The sequence below is a fragment of the Borostomias antarcticus genome (assembly GCF_949987555.1).
Source record: "Borostomias antarcticus genome assembly, chromosome: 1".
Lineage (NCBI taxonomy): Eukaryota > Metazoa > Chordata > Actinopteri > Stomiiformes > Stomiidae > Borostomias > Borostomias antarcticus.
Window position 1 is genome coordinate 32073276 of NC_140234.1, and position 25495 is coordinate 32098770.

The 25495-nt window shown below is 45.8% G+C and overlaps 1 protein-coding gene across 1 annotated transcript; it reads right to left on the bottom strand.

Moving 5' to 3' along the window:
- Positions 1-3485: 3485 nt before the first annotated feature.
- Positions 3486-24681, bottom strand: LOC311308719 (cullin-5-like). Its single transcript, XM_084437736.1, has 19 exons — positions 24635-24681; positions 21195-21304; positions 17274-17373; positions 15134-15310; positions 14293-14434; positions 13638-13783; positions 13444-13524; positions 13145-13238; positions 12847-12977; positions 12607-12714; positions 11830-11894; positions 11484-11616; positions 11206-11337; positions 10438-10561; positions 9723-9898; positions 9247-9408; positions 8792-8910; positions 8371-8494; positions 3486-4917 (listed from the first exon to the last, which is right to left on the bottom strand). The coding sequence occupies exons 1-19, from the start codon at positions 24656-24658 to the stop codon at positions 4723-4725; spliced, it is 2343 nt and encodes a 780-aa protein (XP_084293862.1). The 5' UTR covers positions 24659-24681; the 3' UTR covers positions 3486-4722.
- Between the last annotated feature and the right edge of the window lie 814 nt (positions 24682-25495).

Genomic DNA, 25495 nt, shown 5'->3' on the forward strand with positions numbered 1-25495 from the left:
TGCTGTATCAACTTGCATGAGAGGCAATAAACCTGGATTAACCTTTTTCTCGTCTGACATCCTCTTTATTTAAGGACCCTAAAAACATTACAGTAAGATAACCTTTCTTTGAATAACTATTTGATCAAGTAAAATTGTGTAAAGAATGTTCCAACATCACTGACTACATAAAATACCATTTGTAAATTGGAGAGGTTTGCGAATGTGTTCAAATTTCAACAAATACAGTAATTTCATCAATTTACCAGCAAATGTGCCCCAGAAACATTTAAAATGACTAAGCTTCCACCCTGGAACTATACAGTAGTGTTTTGGAACTTCAGGTAGCCACGACATACGTTCAATAGCTCAAATGTGGATATGGTCTGTCGCTTGTTGCCTTTGATACGCTTGTTGCGCTTGGCCCCCTTTATTGCTGCTTACAGCAGCTATATTTTTAGTCTAATGCATTGCTCCAAGCTATTATTTTTTTCAATAGAACCTGCTCTTATCCGTCCATCCCCAGGCCCCATTCATTGCCAGAGCCCATTATAGAATAGACAGCGATTACTTTATAAGTTTTACTACTGAAAAAATGTCAGTAGTTTCCTATTATGCAGAAAGTGAAACAAGAGGTGCAGCAAAGGGTTACTGTAGATGCAATGGTCATTTTATTTATACTGCAAGAACCAAATTATTATTTGCAGCAGGTCAAAAACATACACATTCATATGCTTGGTGAAGAGGTTTAGGATCCTATACCAACACAGGCATGAATTATAAGGAAAAGGCACCAGGCTGAGGTAGGAAACCTAGTTATATCAGGGTTTTCTGTCTGAATCAGAACATCTTTTCATAAAATTTGATCAATATTCATATGAATATGCAGGGTCTGAAGTCCACTAGCCATCCATAGAGCTATGTAGCATGTGCATGTTGGTGTCATGGTGATGTAAAACAGTGCGACACACAGGAAGGTCCCACAGTATCTGGCAGCACTCATGAGGTTAGGTTACTATCGCTCACGTTCACGTTCAGCAGCTTCAGATGAGTGTGTTCAGTTCAACATGAGTGCGTTCAGTGAACGGCGCTCTTTTAGCGCGTTCATGCACAACACTGCTGTTGGGGAACCTCTTGTTCTTCTCTAAACTAGAAAAGTCCACTGCACTTCAACAACTGTAGAGGCTGACGACATGCATCAACAGGCAGAGATCTGCGCTCCGCGAGTGCCCTTTTCTAGTGTTACTGTAGCTGTTAAAGACATTGTATCTGTATGCATAGATAGATATATAACACACCGTGTTGCAGATTTTATAAATACAGCTAATTCACTGCCTGCTCAGATGTTTGTTCTGCGCTGGCTGGCTCATATCAATGTCCATAATGCAACCATAACTCAGATCATAACAATGTAATTCTCTCTAGTAATGTCAGAAGGCTGTTAAGGCATTCTCTTTCAGACAGAAATGATTAAAATGCTACAGTATTAATGTATGGAGAAAAGGGACATAACACCCCCAACATGGACTTACTCTGCTATTTACACGCCTTTTTATTTTGCCAGGATAAATGACAAGTTAAAAAGTCAAAACAAAATATTATTTTAATGTAATAATGCAGCACATTAAAGTACTTTCATTCATTCAGTGTCTTTCCCCAATGACACTGACTTTACTCATAAGATTTGTCATTATAACCAGTGTTGCAGAGAGAAGTCGTAGGTTTACGTAGACTAATACTGTTAATTTCTCACAATGTAACCGAAGACAATGTGTTGTCTTGCTACAAAACCGGACATTAATAAAATACTGAATATATAAGTTACTTTGATACTTAAAGGTGATAACATTATAGATAAAATATGTAGACAAATCATTTTGAAAGAAGTAACAACTCTAACGGTTGGGCTGGTGAGCCAATAGTAATACGACTCCCCGACGCTGTGATACCATGTGGTACCAGACTCATCGACACAGTGATACCATGTGGTACCAGACTCATCGACACAGTGATACCATGTGGTACCAGACTCATCGACACAGTGATACCATGTGGTACCAGACTCATCGACACAGTGATACCATGTGGTACCAGACTCATCGACACAGTGATACCATGTGGTACCAGACTCATCGACACAGTGATACCATGTGGTACCAGACTCCCCGACGCTGTGATACCATGTGGTTGTGGTACAAACGTTGTAATATTGAGCCTTGTTAGAGTTGGGAACCAAACCTCAGACAACTCGGAGATGAACAACATTCACTTCAGACCCGTCAACATTTTTTTTTTATGACAAATTCATAATCAATCCCCCAAAAAATATTTGTGTGAGGCACAATACTTCTATTCTGCACCTTTCTAAAAGCTATGTTCACTATGTGGTTTATTTTAATGATTAGTCTACATAAAAATCACCTTTAACCGTGAACAGCAGAAGCCAATGAGAAAAAAGAAGACATGAAAAAAATAGTATGATGCAAGTGTCTCTGAAAGACATTAAAGCAACTGAACACAGTTTCATTCAGTGGACACAGCAACAGAGCAGCAAAAACTGTAGTCAGATGCTATTGTAGTGATGCCACGGTGGCTACACATCAGAGAGCCTGTTCAAATGTCAACCCTCTTCACCCTCTCATGGCTCTCACTGATCAGATAGGCTACACAAATCGCAGAATTAACAGTAGACCGTTTGAGACAATTTGGCAATCGGCAAAGTGTGCGTACCAAGTGATCATCTAGACTAGAGGTATGTCTTGAACAATATGAGTCATGGTTTGTAAACCTTTGGGATATGGTCACCACAGAAAAATGACAATGCAACGTGACATTTGACAGAGCAACTCATTGTCTCTATATTCTCAAATGTAGTTGCATTAAAATGTAACCGACAGCCAAAAAACAAGTGTCCAATGCTAAAACATTCTTAGGAGAGCAATAATGAAACTGACATGAGAGTTGTGTTGATCCTCTCTTATACTGACATCTTTACAATAAAGTCATGGCAAAGTGGCTAAAGGGCTACGTACATAACTGACAGCGCCCTTTAGAAAGGGCTACGCTCACAAACAAAAAGAAAACTCACAGAAAATCACATTCTGATATAAATATGAAATAAATATAATGCAAAAATTCAAACCCACACATTCATTATCTTCCTCTCCCACCCGGACTTATGACTGAAGAGTTAGGGAGCAGCTGCAAACCGCTGGCCCCTTCCAGAGTTCCCCAAAAAAAACATCTGCTTTTCACTCTTTCTGACAGGATTCTGACAGGGTCTATGGACAGAAACATAAACGACAACCAAACATGGATGAGTGTGAATTGAACACAGTGCCATATAATGAAACGTGGTACATGAGGGCAGGATTGTGTGGGGCGGTGTGTCATCCAGTAGTCAGACTAAGCAGCACCTCAGTGCTGGGCTTTGGCACGTGGAGGGGAGGGGGGGGGGGGGGATTGCATTGTAGCCATGAGACGTGCTTACAGCAGCTTCAGACACTCCCAACGACATTCCTAAAGAATAACAATCGCAAAGTTTGACACCCCTCCCCGCTCCGCAGCTGAGATCACAATATTGCACTCTCATGAGGGCAGAGAGCAGCAGGAACCTCATGACAACCCTTCAACTAGAATGTTCCATGTCCGCCACGTTACATCCTCCATGGCGTGTGTGTGGGGGAGGCAGAGAACCTGTGTGTGGACATACTCAACATACTCAAGAGAGAGGGGGGGTTGCAGGGCGTTTTGGAGGGTGAGAGTCAAGGACAGGTGACCTAAGACTGGACAACATCATGCAGCATTCCACATACAATTCAAAGCCAACACACACACTCACACACACACACACACGTCGGTCGAAAAAAAAGAAAACATTCAAGAGAAAACCGATAAAGCCATGCAGACACACACGCACGCATCGGCTGCCTTCTGATACGCAACAGAGAAAAGTGCTGATAGTCACGCCCTTCCTCTGACCTGGGACATGAAAAGCATGCTTGGCACACACTCCCTCCATGATTGTGAAGATTACGCTGAGATGTCGACTCCGTCAGTGGTAGAGGGTATTGTTCATGTGCCACAACTGATATGTTTCATAGACATCTGGCACAAAATGGCTGGCATGGCGGTTCGTCCCCCATAGCGATCTGAGGTGCATGGCAGGGGGATGGAGGGTCATTGTGGGCAGGAGGGGAGAGGAGATGGGTGAGGGGCGCACACATGCACGCGCACGCACGTACACACGCACGCACACACACACACGACGGATCCTCAAATGCACACACATTTTCCAGAGAGCAGCATGCTGTTGAGGTACACACTCACCACTCTCACACTCACAAACACACACACACACACATTTGGCAAAATACACTCCTTTGTATACACTAGTCTGTCCATGTCCACTCCAGTGAAAACACTCCTTCTTATTGATATTGACTAGTTGGTCAGTGCTCCCTCCCTTGGCTACTCTCCTGTCTGTGTGGAACCAAGGTCAGGCGGGGATCGTTTCATGTCGCTAATTTGATCTATCGGCAGTTGCTCATGTTGTCCCTCTCCTCCTTCAACGCCGGAGGGCGCTAAGAGACAACCGGTCTGTGGAACACGTCACACTCCCAGCACCCCCGAGGGCCGCCATCTGCCAAACAAGCACCTCCTCCTCCGTAACCATCTCTCCTCCTCCTCCTGTCCTCCGAGGCGGTGGGAGTGTGGCGGCCCGGTGAAGCAGCGCTCCGGTCCCTACGCCATGTAGATGAAGGTGTTGATGTCCGTCTCGTCCCTCTTGATGTACTTGTGCTCGATGAGCCACTCGATCTGCTCCTTGATCATCTTCTTCTGGGGCAGGAACATGTTCTTCAGGATCTCCACCAGCTCCGTCTGCAGCTGGGCATTGCTGATGCGCTTCCTCATCTTCATGATCTGGATGATGGCTTCCTGAGAGAGAGAGAGAGAGCAGAGACAGACAGCAGAGAGAGGGAGCAGAGAGAGAGAGGGAGCAGAGAGAGAGAGCAGAGAGAGGGAGCAGAGAGAGAGAGCAGAGAGAGGGAGCAGAGAGAGAGAGGGAGCAGAGAGAGAGAGCAGAGAGAGGGAGCAGAGAGAGAGAGCAGAGAGAGAGCAGAGACAGACAGCAGAGAGAGGGAGCAGAGAGAGGGAGCAGAGAGAGAGAGGGAGCAGAGAGAGGGAGCAGAGAGAGAGAGCAGAGAGAGGGAGCAGAGAGAGAGAGAGCAGAGAGAGAGGGAGAGCAGAGAGAGAGAGAGCAGAGACAGACAGCAGAGAGAGAGAGAGCAGAGAGAGGGAGCAGAGAGAGAGCAGAGAGAGAGAGGGAGCAGAGAGAGGGAGCAGAGAGAGGGAGCAGAGAGAGGGAGCAGAGCGAGAGAGCAGAGAGAGAGAGAGCAGAGAGAGGGAGCAGAGAGAGAGAGCAGAGAGAGGGAGCAGAGAGAGGGAGCAGAGCGAGAGAGAGCAGAGAGAGAGAGAGCAGAGAGAGAGGGAGAGCAGAGAGAGCAGAGACAGACAGCAGAGAGAGAGAGAGCAGAGAGAGGGAGCAGAGAGAGAGAGGGAGCAGAGAGAGAGAGCAGAGAGAGGGAGCAGAGAGAGGGAGCAGAGAGAGAGAGCAGAGAGAGAGAGAGCAGAGAGAGAGAGAGAGCAGAGAGAGGGAGCAGAGAGAGAGAGAGCAGAGAGAGGGAGCAGAGAGAGAGAGCAGAGAGAGGGAGCAGAGAGAGGGAGAGCAGAGAGAGAGAGCAGAGAGAGAGGGAGAGCAGAGAGAGGGAGAGCAGAGAGAGGGAGCAGAGAGAGGGAGAGCAGAGAGAGAGAGCAGAGAGAGAGGGAGAGCAGAGAGAGGGAGAGCAGAGAGAGGGAGCAGAGAGAGAGCAGAGAGAGAGAGCAGAGAGGGAGAGCAGAGAGAGAGAGAGCAGAGACAGACAGCAGAGAGAGAGAGAGCAGAGAGAGGGAGCAGAGAGAGAGCAGAGAGAGAGAGCAGAGAGGGAGCAGAGAGAGGGAGCAGAGAGAGGGAGCAGAGAGAGAGAGAGCAGAGAGAGAGGGAGCAGAGAGAGGGAGAGCAGAGAGAGAGAGCAGAGAGAGGGAGTAGAGAGAGAGAGAGAGCAGAGAGAGAGAGAGAGCAGAGAGAGCAGAGAGAGAGGGAGAGCAGAGAGAGAGCAGAGAGAGCAGGAGCAGAGAGAGAGGAAGCAGAGAGAGAGCAGAGAGAGAGGGAGAGCAGAGAGAGAGGGAGAGCAGAGAGAGAGGGAGAGCAGAGAGAGAGCAGAGAGAGAGCAGAGAGAGAGCAGAGAGAGAGGGAGAGCAGAGAGAGAGCAGAGAGAGCAGGAGCAGAGAGAGAGGAAGCAGAGAGAGAGGGACCAGAGAGAGAGGGAGCAGAGAGCAGAGAGGGAGAGAGATAATGGGAGGGGGAAGACAGGAAGATGGAGAGAAAGGGAGAGACTCAGATGAATAAAGAAGTAGAGATTGTGCTACAGTATTTCAGTGTTGTGTTTTTAACTGATTTACTAAGTCATCATAAATGATGGTCTCATTAAGCATCCAAACAGCTTGACAGATCTCTGAACTCACTTGAGTTCTTCATATTCTACAGGGGTGCAAAAACGCATCAGGGGTGAAAAAGGTGACAAAGATGTGAACCCCTTAGTTTTTTTTTGTTTTTTTAATATCAGTTTAAAAAAATGATTTACAGTGGATTAGCATGAGGATATAGGGATTTGTAAGTAAGTAAGTAAAACTTAATTTGTATAGCGCTCTTCACAGCACGGATGCACAGAGTGCTGCACAGGGATTAAAAACAATATAAGAAAGCTCGTTTTTGACAACCTGGACCTTATTTACGACATATTATAAGACGTTTGACTCACCGAGATCACTTTGGTGTACAGAGTGCTGCACAGGGATTAAAAACAATATAAGAAATCTGTCTTGATGAATCGCTAGTTGTGCTTACATAAAGCATAGGCCTGTTGTGGTTTTTCACATGCCTCTGTAATATGATCTTTAGAAACGTCTTTAGACGTTTCTAAAGACGCTAAAGACGCTTGACTCACCGAGATCACTTTGGTGTAGTTCGGAGGCATGTAGAAGAAATTTAAAATCCAGCGCGAGCCAGTATATCCATGTAATGGCGGTGGTCGGGGCACTTAGAATGCAGTTTCTAAAAATCTATTTTCTGCCGCGAAACGGTTGTTTTCATCAATCTGTCTTGATGTATTGCTAGTTGTGCTTACATAGAGCATAGGCCTGTTGTGGTTTTTCACATGCCTCTGTAATATGATCTTTAGAAACGTCTTTAGACACGAAATAGCTTCCTCACTTGCTCCAGCATGCATGCGCACAGCGTGCTGGAGCAACGATTGCGCGCTGTGCGTATGCGTGCTGGAGCAAGTGAGGAAGCTATTTCGTTTCGAAAGACGTTTCTAAAGATCATGGCATGTGAAAACCACAACAGGCCTATGCTCTATGTAAGCACAACTAGCGATTCATCAAGACAGATTGATGAAAACAACCGTTTCGCGGCAGAAAATAGATTGAGAAACTGCATTCTAAGTGCCCCGACCACCGCCATTACATGGATATACTGGCTCGCGCTGGATTTTAAATTTCTTCTACATGCCTCCGAACTACACCAAAGTGATCTCGGTGAGTCAAGCGTCTTATAATATGTCGTAAATAAGGTCCAGGTTGTCAAAAACGAGCATTGTCCTTTAATAACTGCACCACAGCTGGAAATATTCAAATAAACGTGAACCACCCGAATTATGCCTTATGGCTTATGTGAACAAGGCCAACCCGAATAGGCGAGATAGCCTATGTTGACAAAAGAGACACCAGCACCTGAAAAGATGCAGGAACAAAATAAAAATGCCAGTGCTTTCCATTGACTGTGACTTGCACTTTGCTTTATTATATTGTTTTTAATCCCTGTGCAGCACTCTGTGCACTCTGTACACCAAAGTGATCTCGGTGAGTCAAACGTCTTATAATATGTCGTAAATAAGGTCCAGGTTGTCAAAAACGAGCATTGTCCTTTAAAACAGTTCTCCAGAGCACTCGTTTTTGCTGGTAGGGGTGTGGAAGTGTTGGAGTCGGACTGATGAATGCGTTTTTGTAATAGGATACGAAAAAGGCGAGGTTGCTGCGAGTGGTTGCTATGCAAAGCATAGCCTACTGCTTGATCTTATCGATGGCCTCGTCAATGAGATTGACGGCACATTAATACTAATTGTTATGCGGTCGCATCCGTGGGTTACAGAGTATTTTACCACGGCTGCTAGCCAATCAGAATCAAGTATCCAAACTCTCTGTTGTAGAAACTCTTTATAGTTTGACTAGTAGCACTAACCAGAACATTTGATTTAGTGTTCACCTGGATTCTTAATATTGTTTACTCACCTGAGTTCTTAATATTCTGAGTTGAACTATGCCCTCGTTCTCCTCTTCTCTCATTCGCTCAGTGGTCAGCTGTAGCCGACCAATCAGATTAATCTTTCCCCTCTTCTGGACCTTTGAGTTTTTACTGTGAATCACAAAGGGACAAAACGACCTAATCAATATTCCATACAACCACAAATAGAGTCTGTGACGGAGAATCGTGAAAGTCAATATTAGAATTAATGTTTATACTGTTAAATGTGGAATAGCGCGGAAACATTGAGAGTGATACACTGCAAGACAATGAAACCTACACAAGTAATAGCGCTAGTTGCTAAATGATATGGACAATGCTAGTAATGCCTTCAGATGACTGGAGGGGAGTGAGGATGAGGTTGTGGGGATGAGAATGAGCTTGTGGATGAGGTTGTGGGCGGCCTACATGAGGGAGAACTCCTGGTTGACGTAGAAGAGCGTGCTGTCGGTGAAGTCTTTGGGAGAGCAGACGGACGGCTCGTAGGACAGAACCTGCCTCTTCAGCTTGGGAAACGCCACCAGAGACTGCAGGGAAACATGCGGACGGTTCACTGATGGGCTGAGACCACCTATCCAGTGTGTGTACAGTACGTGCGCGTGTATGTGTGTGTGCTTGCGTGCGTGCACACGCGTGTGTGAGGGTATGTGAGTGTGTATGTGTGTGTGGGTACTGTATGTGTGTGCGCTTGTGTGTGTGTATGTGTGTGTATTCCTGTGTGTGTGCTTGTGTGTGTGCTTGTAAATGTGTAGGTGTGTGTGTGTGTGTGTGTGTGTGCGCTTGTGCTTGTGTGTGTGTGTCTGTGTATGTATGTGTGTGTGTGTGTGTGTGTGTGTGCAGGCGTGTGTGTGTGTGTCTCTCACCCAGAGCGTGCGTCGTAGCTCTGCATCAGGCAGCTCGGAGGCCAGTTTGAGGTTCTCAAAGCTGATTCGCTCGCGGGGCCGCTGGTTCCAGGCAAACAGCACGGCCAGCTGGAAGGTCGTGACCTCCAGGTCGTACTGGCCCACCTCGTTCCTGAACGTGATCTGACAGGACGGGGGAAAACATACAAACAAACAAAGCTTTATTTGTATAGCACATTTCATACACAGAGGCAACACAATGCGCTTTACAGAGAACAAGGGAGGTGGGCATACGTCCCACCCCTACATATTCCACAGGGAAGCCAAAAAAACAGTATCACCAAGGGGCCAGATAAGTGAGCTGTAAAAATTCTTCCCTGACCTCTCTCAATGAGACGATCGAGCAAGCTCCTGGAGAGTATGAAAACTGTCTGTACAGAGTTCATTCCTCTTGGGTGTGTTGGTGTTTGTGTGGGTGTGGTGTGCGTTCTGCTCACAATGCCATTGGACATGAGGTGGTGCCAGTGCAGCTTGCGTCCGCTGTGGTTCCTCTTGTAGAAGTCCTCCACCTCCGGGATCAGGTCCTCCAGCTCGGTGGGCAGAGACACAAACACCTTCTCACTGCTGCGCGACCACGCCCCCGCGTTCAGGATCTTGATATTCACACTGTCCGCTGGAGGGACGGGGGTCACATTATCCAACAGTGTGTGTGTGTGGGGGGGGGGGGGGGGGGGAGTGTGTGTGTATATGTGTGTGTGTCTGTCTGTGTATCTGCGTGTGGGTGTGTGTTAGGGCTGTCAAAAGTGCCATGAAATTGAGTTAGAATATAATCGAATTAATTTAGTAGAGTTCGAACGATATTCAAATTTATATCTTTAAAAAAAAAAGAAAGAAGATTTTCATGAATATAATAGCCTAATAAAATAACCCTTGACTGTAATATTGTACTGTGAACACTGTTACCCCTCGCTGAGGTGTTAACTTTCATCTTTCGATAAGGTGCTGGGTCTGGATTATTGGATTATTGCCCGTAAATAAATTGTAGTAGCCTATAAATGTTAAGCCTACTTATTCAATAACCTACAAGGGACAGCGATAAATAATATTATTTATTAATATTACAATATTTGAACTCACACATTTAGGTTCGAACTTAAAATTGATTTGATTTTTTTTTGACAGCCCTAGTGTGTGTGCCGGCACGTTTCTCACCTGGTAGTGCAAGCCTGTTGTGCTTGTGCATTTCCTTGAAGACCTGGTTGAGATCCTCAGACACCTTGATATCCTGGAACATCCTGGCCAGCTTGTTGACGTAGTCGGCGGGCATACCCACCTCCTACACACACACACGCACACACACATGCACACACACACACACACACACGCACGCACACATGCAGCACAAGGAGGGAGGAGGAGAGGAGACAAGGGTCTTTGAAAGAAGGGCTGGGCATCTTCACTGGTCTCACAATTCCATTTGATTACGACTATCCTGTCTACAATTCCATATCACGATGCGTTGCATCCTCAATTTTCTATATTCCTGCGCATGGCTTGTCCATGCCATCAACCGCTCTCACTTGTCACTGGCTAACTATGGATATGCAGTGTAATGAGAAATAAATGTTTGTTTTAACGCCCAAACCAGCGGACTTTAAGATTGCAAAACGTTTTTAGCATAAGTCAATAGGGTTTAACACAGCGAAAATTAGCATGGCTATATCTGACGGAGTGAGAGACTGAGATGATGAAATAAACAATATTTCCGGTTCATTATGAGACTGTGGTGGAACATGATAGGAAACGCTGTAGCTATATACATATAACCAGTCGTCCATCGTAGCTAGCTACCCTTTGCTAGCTACCAGGAAGTTATTTTGAGCTTAATTGTCCAGCCGCGCCCATCGATGCAGAATCGTTTAAAGGTTTAAAAATATGCAAATACAAAGGAAATGTGTGTGTGTGTACTGCATTGCTCACCCTCAGCCACTCCACCATGTTCTCCTCTATCTCGCTGTCTGCTGAGATGTCCAGGATGAGCCGCCTGGTGAGGTGAGCTTTGTGATAGCGCATAAACACGTCCTTATTCTGCACGTACTTCAACACCAGGAGCTTAGACAGAGAGAGGTGGAGGGAGAGAAAGAGAGGTAGAGATTACATGGATACCAGTTCTGCTATATACACTATATAATGCGAATCCTCCCAGGGTGCAGCAGACCCAGACAGCGAGCGGCTGACCCCCCCCCCCCCCCCCTCACCACGTGTTTGAGTTTGAGTTCCGTCTCCTCCGAGGTCAGCTTCTTGCTCAGGGGGGTTTTCCTCAGCAGCATGTCACAGTAGTTAGCCAGCAGCTCTGGGCACTTGGACTCTGGCTGGGTCTTCAGACCGACCCTGTCCACACACGCACACCCACAATTCACTTTTGGTTTCATTTAAAAGCACACACACAGACTGACCTAACCGCCCCCCCCCCCCACACACACACAATTCACTTTCGGTTTCATGTAACAGCACACAGACAGACTGACGTAACCCCCCCCCCACACACACGCACGCACACACTGACCTACCGACACACAGATCAACAGATCAAGTAACTCTTACCCTTTCTGTTTCAAAGGCAGCTCCAGTTTAAATATGGTGGCGTCGTTGACAACTGCTTTGTAAGCCTGGGGGAGTGAAGACATTATAGCAGCGCATAAAAACTACGGAGGCATCAGAAATTGACAACGTATGATATTTCCAACTGAGCGCCCGGTAGAGATACCCAGTATTGTGCTCCGTGGTGTGTGTGGTGCTCTGTGGTGTGTGTGGTGCTCTGTGGTGTGTGTGGTGCTCCGTGGTGTGTGTGGTGCTCTGTGGTGTGTATGGTGCTCTGTGGTGTGTGTGGTGCTCTGTGGTGTGTGTGGTGCTCTGTGGTGTGTATGGTGCTCCGTGGTGTGTGTGGTGCTCTGTGGTGTGTATGGTGCTCCGTGGTGTGTGTGGTGCTCTGTGGTGTGTATGGTGCTCTGTGGTGTGTATGGTGCTCTGTGGTGTGTATGGTGCTCTGTGGTGTGTGTGGTGCTCTGTGGTGTGTGTGGTGCTCTGTGGTGTGTGTGGTGCTCCGTGGTGTGTGTGGTGCTCCGTGGTGTGTATGGTGCTCTGTGGTGTGTGTGGTGCTCTGTGGTGTGTGTGGTGCTCTGTGGTGTGTGTGGTGCTCCGTGGTGTGTGTGGTGCTCCGTGGTGTGTGTGGTGCTCTGTGGTGTGTATGGTGCTCTGTGGTGTGTGTGGTGCTCTGTGGTGTGTATGGTGCTCTGTGGTGTGTATGGTGCTCTGTGGTGTGTGTGGTGCTCTGTGGTGTGTGTGGTGCTCTGTGGTGTGTGTGGTGCGGAGGCTGCTCACCTTGTCTCTGGCTGTGAGGAAACGAGGGTCGTCCTGAAAGGCCTCCTTCACCAGCTTGCTGAAGCGGTTGAACAGAGTCAACAGTTGTTCTACGTACTTCTCAGAGTCCTGGACACAGAAGCATGCACACACACACACACACACGAAACACATAGTGCAAATGTATGTTTCAAATAGCTGGAACTAAAACTATAGAAATATGGTGTGTTTGTGTGGGTGTGTGTGGGGGGGGTTACATACAGTAGTGATAGTCTCGGCAGCAGCCACCATGTCTGCTAGTCCAGCGTTGATGATGTGATACTCCAGGTCCTTCAGCATGGGCTCAATCCCACTAGGAACCTTGTCCATCAGAGAGAACATCAGATGCAGCTCTGTAGGAGGAAGGATACTGGCGTTACACACTGGCCTTTTTGGTCCACGCTATAGCTCCAGACCCTGATCTCTCCCTCTACTGTGTCTGTCTCTATAGCTCTCCTCTGGTCTCTCTCTGTACCGTCTGTCTGCCTCTATAGCTCTCCTCTGGTCTCTCTGTACTCACTGTCTGTCTCGTTCCTCTTGATCATCCCGGGACACTCTGCCAGGATGGTCTCTTTGAACGACGTCACCAGAGCGTTCACACAACATTCCATAAGCTGGTGGGAAACACGATGCACAGCGAGCACACATCACACAACCGCCTTTTAAACATGGTGACTCACTGAATCTTCACCTGTGATCCACACAGTAAAGCCATATTCCATGACAGGATTTGCCATAGAGATTTACAAGCAAAATGTCATCCTGTTAGGATTAGAGCAAATGTTGAGGACAGTGTTTATCCACGGTCATCCTACTCACTGCTTGGACTGAGTTACATTCACGGCACGTCTCTAGGTATCTGAGTGCTCTCTTCTCCTCTTCTCTCAGCTTAGTGTCTGCCTGCAAGACACACAAACGTTCATCAGGTCTGTACCAGACGGTATTTACAGTACAGTTCACACACCAGCGTGCCACACATGCGCACACACACATGCACGCATGCACGCACGTACATATTTCATGTAGTTCTGGACTCCGTTCTGTTGGAGGTATGAGGGCGCCTGCGTGCGGTAGAACCTCTCGGTGGAGTCCAGGTAGGCCTTCTCAAAGTTGTCCCGGTAGATCTGCAGCTTGTCTTCTGGGTTTGAGCAGAGGTTCACTGGAGGGACAGAGAGAGGGAGAGAGAGGGAGGGAGAGAGGGAGAGGGAGAGAGAGAGAGAGAGAGAGGGAGGGAGAGAGGGAGAGAGGGAGGGAGAGAGTGAGAGAGAGAGAGAAGGAGAGAGAGGGAGAGAGTGAGAGAGAGAGAGGGGGAGAGAAAGAGGGAGAGAGTGATTGAGAGAGAGAGGGAGGGAGAGAGAGAGAGAGAGGGAGGGAGAGAGGGAGAGAGAGAGAAGGAGAGAGAGGGAGAGAGAAAGGAGAGAGGGAGGGAGAGAGAGAGGGAGAGAGAAAGGAGAGAGGGAGGGAGAGAGAGAGGGGGGGAGAGAGAGAGAGAGAGGGGGGAAAGAGAGAGAGGAGAGAGAGAGGGAGAGAGAGAGCAGGAGAGAAAGAGGGTGAGAAAATTAGTATAATTTTCACAAGGGAATTGGATCACAATCACCAGATGAAGTGATATAAAATTACTTGTGCAGGAAATGTGTGTGTCTGTGTGTGTCTGTGTGTGTGTCTCACCGTAGGACTCTCGTACTCCTATGACTAGTTGGGAGTCGAAGGCCTCTCCCAGTCTCTCTGCATGCAGCAGTTTCATTGCGCTGTCCTGCAGACGAGTCTTGATGTTAGAGAAGATGGACTCACTCCACGTGTCCAGCATCAGCTACAGAGGGACAGACCAGGAGAGAAACACAGCAGACCAATAAGCTCAGTGTGCATCACCTACTTATGGACGTTCAAAGTTACGCAGAGGTTGCACCTATGGTAGAGTTGGGACCGATCCTCTCACCTTCCTCCTCATCTCCCTCCTCCACCTCCCTCATCTCTCTCCTCCTCCCTCTCACTTCCCTCTCCCTCCTGCACCTCCCTCTCACCTCCCTCTCCCTCACCTCTCTCCTCCTCCCACTCTCTCCTCCTCCTCCCTCTCACTGATAGTTCCAAATAAGACAACTGTACTTACTAAACTCAGTTTATTTATGCTCTCAGCAGCATAGTGGCCACAGCCAACTGAACACCAAAAACACCGACTCCAGCGCACAGCGCACCTTCCGCCTTCCACCAGTTTACCGTAAAGACTGCATTAGAAGAAACTCACAAAACTGTATGAGGGCTATCGTATTAACTGTACTATAAGCACCCACCAAAGTTAACTTAACATCACTTCCCTCTCCCTCCTCCTTCTCCTTCCTCCTCCTCCCTCTCACCTCCCTCCTCCTTCCACTCCCTCCTCCTCCTCCCTCTCACCTTCCTCTCCCTCCTCCTCCTCTCTCTCACCTTCCTCTCACTCCTCCTCCTCCCTCCTTCTCCTCCCTCTCACCTTCCTCTCCCTCTCTCTCCTCCTCCTCCTCCTTCTCCCTCTCACCTTCCTAACGATGCTGTCCTCCACATTGGACTTCTTGTTGCTGCCCTGCTTGCCCATCAGGGTGATCTCCAACTGGCAGAAGGGCTTCGGCAGGATGTCGCACTGTGTGAAGAACTTCCTCCACTCCAGGATGTAAGCCTTCAGCAGGGCCGTGTCGTCCTGGTGACTCAGCACCCGCTGCAACGGCAACACACACACACACAGGTCAGAGGTTACACAAGTGGTTCTAGATCCAAGCCCTGTTTGAATTCTTCCTCCTCTCCTGCTTGAGGTTTTAACAAAAAAGAAGATTTGCTTCTAATAGTATGCTGATTGAATCTACTGTCCTGGACCAGAGAGAGTATCAGTATCAGAGCTGCTCTCCTGACCATGGTTATCAGAGCTGCTCTCAGGGACAGGTAAAGATGCCTGATAACATGGGCTGTATTACCTGATATTGATCTGCTATGACATGCATCAGGTTAAGACCAGAGCGTCTGTAGCCTGATCATGCTGCAGTATCTACAGGACCAGACTGTCCACTTGTCTCTCTCCCTCTCATTATATGCACACTCCATACCCTGCCTGCCTGCCTGCTTGCCCCTCTCTCTCCTCCACACACTCCATACATTGGCCCTCATTTACTAAGCGATCGTAGGACAGAAAACTGGGCGTATGGTCATTTCCACGGCAAGTTCAGCATTTATCAATTTGGACGTGAGCGGAGACTGTGACCAAATCTCACGTCACGTCTCAGCTCGTGTACGCAAGTTTGAGAACGGTCATGGGACTGATTCTGACTGGCATCTAAACACAGCACAGCCACATAGGCCTGTTCATCACTTCAAAATATGTAGCCTACTCTATGGCAAAATATTATATTTTGTAAAGGCCTCTTCTATGTGTCATATATCCCCATAAATGGGTATTTTCCAATTGTTTGCAAGTAATGGGGTGAACAGGTGTTCGTGTAAGATAATTTCGCTTTCATTGTGAGCCTACTTAGACTATGCAGCCTTACCAGTCTCAAAATGAATGTTACCCCAATCAATGTACTGGTGACATAATTACTAGCAATCAAAATGAATAAATGAAAAGCAATAGGTAGGCTTCAGTCACATTTAAATAAGAGCTTTGACAGGCATATCGGTAATGCCATGCTCTAGGAGATTAAGTTAAGGGGCCGGTTGCACCAGCTGCGTGACTTGCTCGTGAGACTAGGCCTAGGAGATTATGCCTACCTCCGAGTAGGTGTAAAAGAGAAATACCTGACAAGTTTCCATGGTGATACATTTTAAAGAAAAATATTTGGCAAGTTTCGGTATGGCGTGTTGAATATACCGACTACACAACCAGAGAGGGTTTTTGAGAGATTGCTGGATTGGACGTTGCTGGTGTCTTGTTTGCAATCCATCCTTGTCTGGGTGATTGTCTGCACCTGTGTCTCGTCAGATCTTGTTGCACAGCTGTCCGTCATTCTTGGATTGTTCTCCCTGTGTATTTAAGCCCTCATGTCCTCTGTCGGTTCATTGTCAATGTAAGTGCGTTTCTCCCTGGTGTTCCGCTCTTTATTTTGCTACTTGGAATTAAAATCTTTTTTAAAACCTACGCCTGCCTGCGGTCTGCATTTTAGGTCCCATAACCCTATAACCCATAACCCTATAACCCTGCATTTTAGGTCCCATAACCCTAACACAATCCTCAAATTGACAGCAATGTGCAATGTTTTTGGATAGGCTACACAATTAAACAAGGAACCAGCTCGCATGCTGGCTGATTGTGAATTTACCACCACCATAAAATTGTAAAATGCAAGATGGTTTTCCGGAATCTTTCCATGGAGAGTGAAGAGTTGTTATTGGACGGGTCGGAAAAACCTCATTTTGGCCGTATTTCCTATCTCCATGCCGTAAACTACAGGGGTGAGGCCAGAATATGTAGGAGAGTGATATTTAAATGATTATTGTTTTCCTCCGCCACATTTATCAAGGCCCGCTCATGCATACGATGAGATTGGCAGCATACGAATGTTTGATAGATCACACGTGGACGCTGTCGTGCCATCATTTCTGCGATCGGATCTGTGCTCAGGTCTGCGCTCCTTTGATAAATGAGGGCCACTGTCTCCCTCTCTCTCTCTCTCTCACACACACACACTTACAGCCTGTGCTTGTTTGATGAACTCTAGGATGTCTTCTTTGAGAGCCTGGTGGATCTTGGCGGGGCCCTTGTCGTCCCATAGACATACAGCGTGGACATCTCTGCAGGGGAGAGTAGCACGGTGAGAGGCCTGCTGCTGGTCAGAGTATCTGACATGTTCTCTGAACTATGAACTGATCAAACTAGCCCACGTAATGCAGGCCTGTGTAAAGCACAATGCATGCTACAGGGAACGAAGCCTAACTATTCCAAGTGCAAATGGTTGATTTCACTAAAATAGCATGCAACTAAATGGGAAAGATTTGGTTACAGTGAGGTATTAAGAAATCCAAATTATCTTAAACATGATTTTGACAGTGAGTTTGTTCTTGAGGAGAGAGAGGCAGGTGTGTGTGTGTGTGTGTGTGTGTGTGTGTGTGTGTAAAACAGACAGAGACAGTCATCACACAACTGAATTCAGCGGCAGACATCGAAACATGAGCCCTGACAGAGAGAGGAGAGTTTCACCAGGGACAGAGTTTCTCTCTGGAAGACACACTACTCCTGGAGCAGGCCAGAGGGGGGGGCACTGTGATCGAATTTCAGGCTTTTCAGAGATAAGTTCAATTTTTTAAGTTCCAGCTGTTTCTTTACTGCCCTGGCCTCCTGTTTGCAACCTACTGGCCTCCTTTGAAGCTTGACCTCTGCCTGTGTTTTTCTTCATTTATGGCAGGATACCCTCTCTGGGGGGGGGATTAAAACGACACCTCCAGGCCTTGTTTATGATCCTAGTGTTTAATAAACTGGGGCTTCCCATTGTGTGATTGTCTTTCCTGAACCATTTGATCATATCACTTCTGTTGTACCACGTGTTGACCTTGTTAGTTCGCTATTGTTGATGACGTGTAAATGATGAGTTAGCCAATCAGATCCTAGAAACGTCATATGCGGGTCTAACTTTGAATATAAGAACACGCAAAAGAGAATTCTTCAGTTCTTGGGTAAAATGCTGTTTTGTGTTCTATTAAAGAGTCTGGTTGCAACTGTATTTATTTTTGGAATAAAGAACCAGTCTTTGAACTGCTGTTGGGGTTGTTGTCAATCTCAGAACAATACAGCACCACTGCCGTAATGAGCTGTCCTGCAATGAAAATGACTACCGAAGGCCTGGATTACACTAGCGCGGATGTCCATTGCTACCTTTTCGAACGGGGAAAATAATCCGTGGTTACACACGAAATTAAAGATCTGTTAAAATTTCTTATCACACTAACATGCCCAAAATCGCATCACACCACCATTAAAGAGCATATCAAACAAGTGATTTACGAGTTTGAGCTATAGCAATCAAGGGTATATTTTTCTTGGCTAGTAGCATAGTCTATAATATTGTGAGGTTAAAATGCATTCATGCACACCAGACATATAACACAAACAGGGATGGAAATGTATTTGTTGGTGACTGTTGGCATTGGTTGGGTGGCTGGACAGCTGGATTTTAAACTCACAACTAAGGTAACATTTAAATTTTTATTAAAGGAGAAGGCTCTTTTTTGACAACCTGGTCCTTATTTACGTCATATTATAAGACGTTTGACTCACCGAGATAACTTTGCTGTAATTCGGAGGCCTGTAGAAGAAATTTAAAATCCAGCACGAGCCAAGTATATCCATGTAATGGCGGCAGACGGGGCATTCTCTATGCTACGATCGGCTTGTTGGTGCCTGGAATATTGTGTGCAATATGGCTAAATATTTATCAGATTTTGAGGATATAGAAGATGACTTAGAATATGATGGAAGCCGATCGTGGCGTAGAGAATGTGAGCCGCGAGTGTAGCCTACAGATGGAGGATAGCCAGTCTGCGCGCTGTGCGCATGCGTGCTGGAGCAAGTGGGGAAGCTTTATTCCGTTTCTGAAGACGTTTCTAAAGATCATATTACAGAGGCATGTGAAAACCACAACAATCCCTCGCTCAATGGAAGCACAACTAGCGATTCATAAAAATAGATTGATGAAAACAACCGTTTCGCGGCAGAAAATACATTTTTTAGAAGCTGCATTCTCGGTGCCCCGTCTGCCGCCATTACATGGATATACTTGGCTTGCGCTGGATTTTAAATTTCTTCTACAGGACTCTGATTTACACCAAAGTTATCTTGGCGAGTCAAACGTCTTATAATAGGGCTTGGGAAAATGTAGTCCCAGACACGACCATCTTGTTTCTACACAGGTGTATCTATTAGTCTGATTGCATAGAATTCTATGCAGTAATTCTATGCAGTAGATCCAATCAGACAAATATATACACCTGTGTAGAAACAAGATGGTCGTGTCTGGGACTACATTTTCCCAAGCCCTATATGCCGTAAATAAGATCCAGGTAGTCGAAAAAGAGCCTTCTCCTTTAATAGACTTATTGTATTTTGTGTGTAGTGAAATCATTCTCACCAGGGCCCCCTAGTTCTTGTCAGATGGCGCATGCATGTGAGGACACTGTATTCTGTAAAACTTAAAAAATAAAATTACATTCAACATTCATTGGAGTGGTCCAGTTGTTGGTTGTAAAGGCTAATAATAGCCTATTATAAATAAATTAAGGACATGTATTTTCAGTGTTTGCTAGTAGCGAATGTCACAGAAAGACAGGGAGGAAATCTATTCAAATGTTTGTGATGATTACGCTATTGATGACATAGCCTATTCACACGCATTCACCATTGGGCCTACAGACAAATTCATGATATTCATGAATGGATATTATAGTCCATTCATTGCAGAAGTGTTTGAATGGCAAAGGTTTGCGAGTGGGCAATGTAATGGAAAATTCTGTTATTAGACATTTTTTGAATTCATTTGACATACTAGACCTTGGTTAGATCTCTCTAACACTGTCTGCTGTTTAGGCCACAGAACTGGCCTCTCATACCTTGGCTAGAGAAAGAATGCTATGTACTTTGTAATCTTATGTTTTTGTAGAAGTGACTGTCTCTGCTCACACCCCGGCCTTGCCAGTCTCTCTGTGGACAAAACAGGAATCCGGGGGGTGGGAAGAGAGGGCAGGGAAGTAACTCAGACACCAAGGTTGTTTTCGACTGTATAAATGTTGACTGTAACCGCAGATCTGGACCGCCATATCTCATATCGCAGACTGCTGTGTGCATGAAGCAACTGAGGTTTGACGGTCCCCTTCACGAGACGGGTTATTGGGGGTGTTTGTTTGTTACTGTGGTGTTTGTATGTATTGTATGTGGTGCTTGCCTGTTTGCATGTAATAATAAAGCATTATGGAACGAGAAGCAGTGGGATGTCACGGATATCGCCACGGCTAGCGGGAGTGGTTAGGCTCGACGCGCAGCACAGTGCCGTTACACCCCACTAGCTGTGGCGATATCCGTGCCATCCCGCTGCTTGTCGTTCCATAATGCTTTTATACAACGGTTGCCACATTTATCCGTCAATATAAAAATTTTAAAAAAGACAATACAAACTTTAAATAAATGTATTTTTAATGGAACTATTTGTTAATCAATTGCAGATACTTCCGCTGAAAAAGGGAACGTTGCCAGGCAATGAGAATGCTACAGCCCATCTTTGTAAACATTGATCTGGAAAATTAATAAGAGGTGGATTGATATTAAAAGATGTGTGAACATTCCATTTTAGCGTGGGGCCATAGTGGTTATCGCAACAGCTGGAATGCAAACTGACCAATAGAGATAATGGACCGGATCTATACCGTTGTATAAACTTTGTTAAACTTAGAATGTTGGCATTCACTCTCTCCTGAACAATACTCTGTGACAGAAATTTCCACAACAAGGAGTACGTACGCCATATTTACATTTAATTTACATTTAAACCATTAAGTAAGCTCCAGAGAAATAAAGGGAAGGACAACATTTTGTGTGTGTGTGGAGGACAGGGTGGGGCTGTGCTCACGAGAAGAGGTCGAACCACTGCTGCTTGGTCACAGACTCCTGTCTCAGCAGCTTGAGAACGATGGGCCGCATTAGGTCCCACTTGTCCTCAAACTGAAGGGATCCTTTATTCTAGAGCAGGGAAGGAAGGGGAGAGGAAGTTAATAATAGGGCTTCCCCAACACCATCTTACAGGAGTACTTGTTGGTGGGAATGAGCGAATAGCGAATAGTATTCGTTCTGAACCTCTAGGTGGCAGCATTGCATAATCTATATGTACCGGTGACAAGCGGAGCAATGCGCCAGACAATCAGTCCCTTGTTGTTCAACTTTTACCTTCTGCTACTTGTAGATTGTTGCTAGATTCTGTAGCTTGCTACAGTAGCTGAGTATTGTTCATGATTTAATCATGTGTGGGTTTATTTTATCATGGCTGTGTCAGTTTGCCCAAGTTTAGGTTTCACTTTCTGACAAGTTTCATATTCGCGTTCTGGCTACATCCATAAACTATTGAAAACCACTTCCAATTCGGTTTTATGAAAATAAATTTTGTACCACAATAAACTAGAAGCTGATAGTAGCCTACCAAGTCAATCAAAACTCAAAATGGCTTAAACAACGTTTTGAGCTGTTTGCTACCAAACGTAGGCTACAGTACGTCATCCTAGCCTAAGCCTAGCCCCGATGTGACCCCAGAGATACGCTGTCGCTCCTCTAATCTGGGGGTATATAAGGATATAGAAAAGGGTGACCGGACTATTCCAAACGGTGAATTTCAAATCTGACGATCTCACCATGCATTCCTGTAGATGTCTTTTGTCAAATCGGGGCCTTCTCGGTTCGTTTATAGGTGAAATAACCACTGTTATAGCCTATTTTTCACTCACTGTTCCTTTGTTTCAGGGTTTTCTGCTTCTTCTTCTACGCTCTACCGGAAATAGCGCGCGCTCTGTGCGATATGTCACAGTGCTGCCACCAGTCGGTTAATTTCGCACACTAACTTTTGGTGTTTTTTTTGTGCATTTTTGCAGTTTAAAGTCGCACTGAAATAAATTTAAAAAAAGCATTCTGTCCCATTTTGGTTCACATAATTGGTCAGTGTTCACCTATTCAACGATATATACCCCAAAAAATAAAAAATGTCTTACTTCCTGGAAAACGGTAGGTCACGTGCAATGACGACAACAGGTACCTTAGATTTTAGGCCAATAATCTCACGACATCCACCTGTCAATCAACGCTATCCTTCTATCAAATCTCTAAAGTTCTTAAAACCCGTCCACTTGTCAATGTTCCAATCAAATTCCTCTAAATGCATGTCCCACCCTCATAGCTTGTTTGCGTCGGAAATAAGTCGAACTACGGAAGTTAGATCATCTCAAACTTCCCGTTTCTGTGCGACTTTAAAATCAGGACACAGCACACTACCAGTTGCCACTCAAGCGGTGTGAAATTAAACTTACCGGTAGCGTTCTTTCAAGGACTTTCAAAATAAAAGTAAGGGAAAACAAATCTACTTTTTTTTTTACTCAATTGGCATTGGTCCGAATGATATACTGTATACTGAATTATGAAGTATATTGAATCTGATATACTGACGCATAGCTGGGTGCTTGGCTGACATCTCGGAGTGGATGACGACACATCACCTCAAGCTCAATCTAGACAAGACTGAGCTGCTGTTCCTCCCGGGGAAGGGCTGCCCGCACCGGGACCTGGCCATCACCATTGAAGACACAGTGGTGACCCCGACTTGGACTGCGAGGAATCTGGGTGTGACCCTGGATGACCAACTGTCGTTTTCCGCACACGTCACATCCGTCACACACTCCTGCAGATTCATGCTCTACAACATCAGGAAGATTCGCCCTTTCCTCACTGATGAAATGGCACAGGTACTCATCCAGGCCCTGGTCATCTCCCGCCTGGACTACTGCAACTCCCTCCTCGCTGGGGCCCCAGCGTCAGCCATTAAACCTCTGGAACTTGTCCAGAAAGCTGCTGCTCGCCTGGTGTTCAACCACCCCAAGTTCTCCCACACAACTTCCCTCCTCCGTTCCCTACACTGGCTCCCTGTAGCGGCTCGCATCCAGTTTAAAACTCTGGCGCTAACCTACAGGGCAATGAAAGGAACAGCCCCCTCCTACCTCCAGGCCATGGTCAAACCCTACACCCCCCTCCAGACCGCTACGCTCTGCTACCTCGGGGCGACTGGTTGCCCCATCACTCCGACACGGTCACGGCTCTTCTCTGTCCGGCCCCCGCAGTGGTGGAATGAACTGCCCACTGATTTCAGGACAGCAGAGTCACTGCCCATCTTTCGTCGCAGGCTCAAAACTCATCTCTTCAAGAAGTACTACAACAGTCCTCCCTCCTAAGCACTTATTGTATTGTATTGTATTGCACTGCACTGTACTTTAGATTGCTATTCTTGCACTTTCAGCACTAGATTATGCTCTTGGTCACTTGTTTTAGAAAGAAGATGTACTTGTGAGTTCTGGCGAGTAGTAGTACATTGGCTTTTCCTACGTTAAATGCAATTATTGTTAGTCGCTTTGGATAAAAGCGTCTGCTAAATGACTAATGTAATGTAATGTAATGTAAAGAATAGCCTAATATTTGGAGGACCTGTTCATCAGTTAAGGACAACCTTAATTGAAATGTATGCGTTCACACAATGCCCCTATGTACTAATATCATACAAAACACCAGAAAGTAAGGTTCCCACTGTATTATCCCTGAAAGAATGACATGAAGCTAGCTAGAGTTGTGAACCGGTTACTCACAAAATAAAACTTTAGAGCCACAGAAGGCATTTATTGCAGTGAATACATTACATACAAACATTAATACCTAAAATTAGCTACATGGCAGCTGGATGGAAGGAGGTGTTCCAATAAAGGTCCAATCTTCCAAGGGGAGGGAGGGGAGGGGGGTTGTCAATATACAACATGACCGAGTTGTCAGCTACGACTGGGTCATCATACGTCTCGCTAATCAACGTTAACGGGAAGCTAGCATAGCATTAGCTAGCTTACTACCGTTAGGGGTAATCATGTTGCTAACCTCTTGATCACCTGGACAAGCTTGTATATTCGACCGCAATTCATATAAGGACATGGGGTCTTTCAGAAATAAAGCATAAGGTTCACTAGTACTGTAGTGGTTTTGTGCTAATTTAGTGTGACAACGTATGCCGGTTCAAAGCTAGCTGTCAGTGCAAAACTGGCAAACTAGCTGTGCTTACATACCTTGCTAAGCTAGCCTAGCTGCTAGCAGGCTAACTAGCAAGGGGAGACCAGACCTTTGTATTGAGTGCAAAACTGCATCTTTAAAAACAGCGTCCGCAGGAAGATTCTTTGAACACACGTTTATTAATTTCGTTGAACACAGACAATGGGCAACGAGGTGCATACATGTGCACATAGATGTGAAAATATGATTAATTTAAGTGCTTCTTACCTTTAACAAATTCGACGTCGCCATGTTTCCTCAACTTATCGCCTCGCGCAGTCAGTCTCGCGAGTTGAGGCTCCAGCTGTTCGTCCTGTCTCGAGCAGAATGGACTAGGTAAGGACCTACTTATCTGTAAATAGCAAAATAACTCATAATTCCTCGAGTGGGCATTTGCAGCTGTGGGTCATACAACTTTTAATGTCTTTTCAGCTATTTGGTCTCACTCATCATCATGTAAGTCATCAGATCTTTCAGGTGTTTTTCCGTCTGTGCCAGTCTAAACATAGCTTATGAGCTCTGTATCAAATTCATACAGTCGCACAGTCGTATGCGGTGCATGTCAAATTTGACTACAAGAAAGCATTATGCCTGCTGACCTCTGGAAGCTGGATTTGCACGAGTTTGGAGATGCTGTAGCCCCCTCTACATCAACCTCTTTGGCTTTGCATGCCATGGACACACTGGAAAAATTGAACTACTCACTATGAATGTAGCCTACACGGTCGATAAACAATCAAGAACTCAAGAATAAATACAATCTAAACAATTGACCAGCGTTACCAACTGGCCAAAATAAATGGTGAATGAGAATGATTGTCTCTGTACTTCAACGCGTGCTGCTCCGTGCCACTGTCAAACTCCATCTGATGTTACTTTTCCCCATGAAGAGTGGAGACCAGCCTGGGCGCGCGCACCCTCTCAGCATGTTTCAGCCCAGCTCTTAACTGACTAACTAATAACTATTAACAATTACCGTTAACAGTTAAATAAATACTAACCTTTTATACAGTGCTAACTTATAACGTATTAACGCTATGCAATAAATAGATAGTTAGATATCGACTTAAGAAATAAATTTAATTAAGC

What these genes read in the sequence shown, in the direction of transcription:
- LOC311308719 (XM_084437736.1), bottom strand. Translation starts at nt 24,658, where the DNA reads ATGGCGACGTCGAATTTGTTAAAG. An exon ending in TCCTCACAGCCAGAGACAAG is followed by an intron (nt 11,895 to 12,606) that starts GTGAGCAGCCTC and finishes TCACTCCCCCAG; the next exon opens with GCTTACAAAGCAGTTGTCAA. An exon ending in AACCAGGAGTTCTCCCTCAT is followed by an intron (nt 8,495 to 8,791) that starts GTAGGCCGCCCA and finishes TGTGATTCACAG; the next exon opens with TAAAAACTCAAAGGTCCAGA.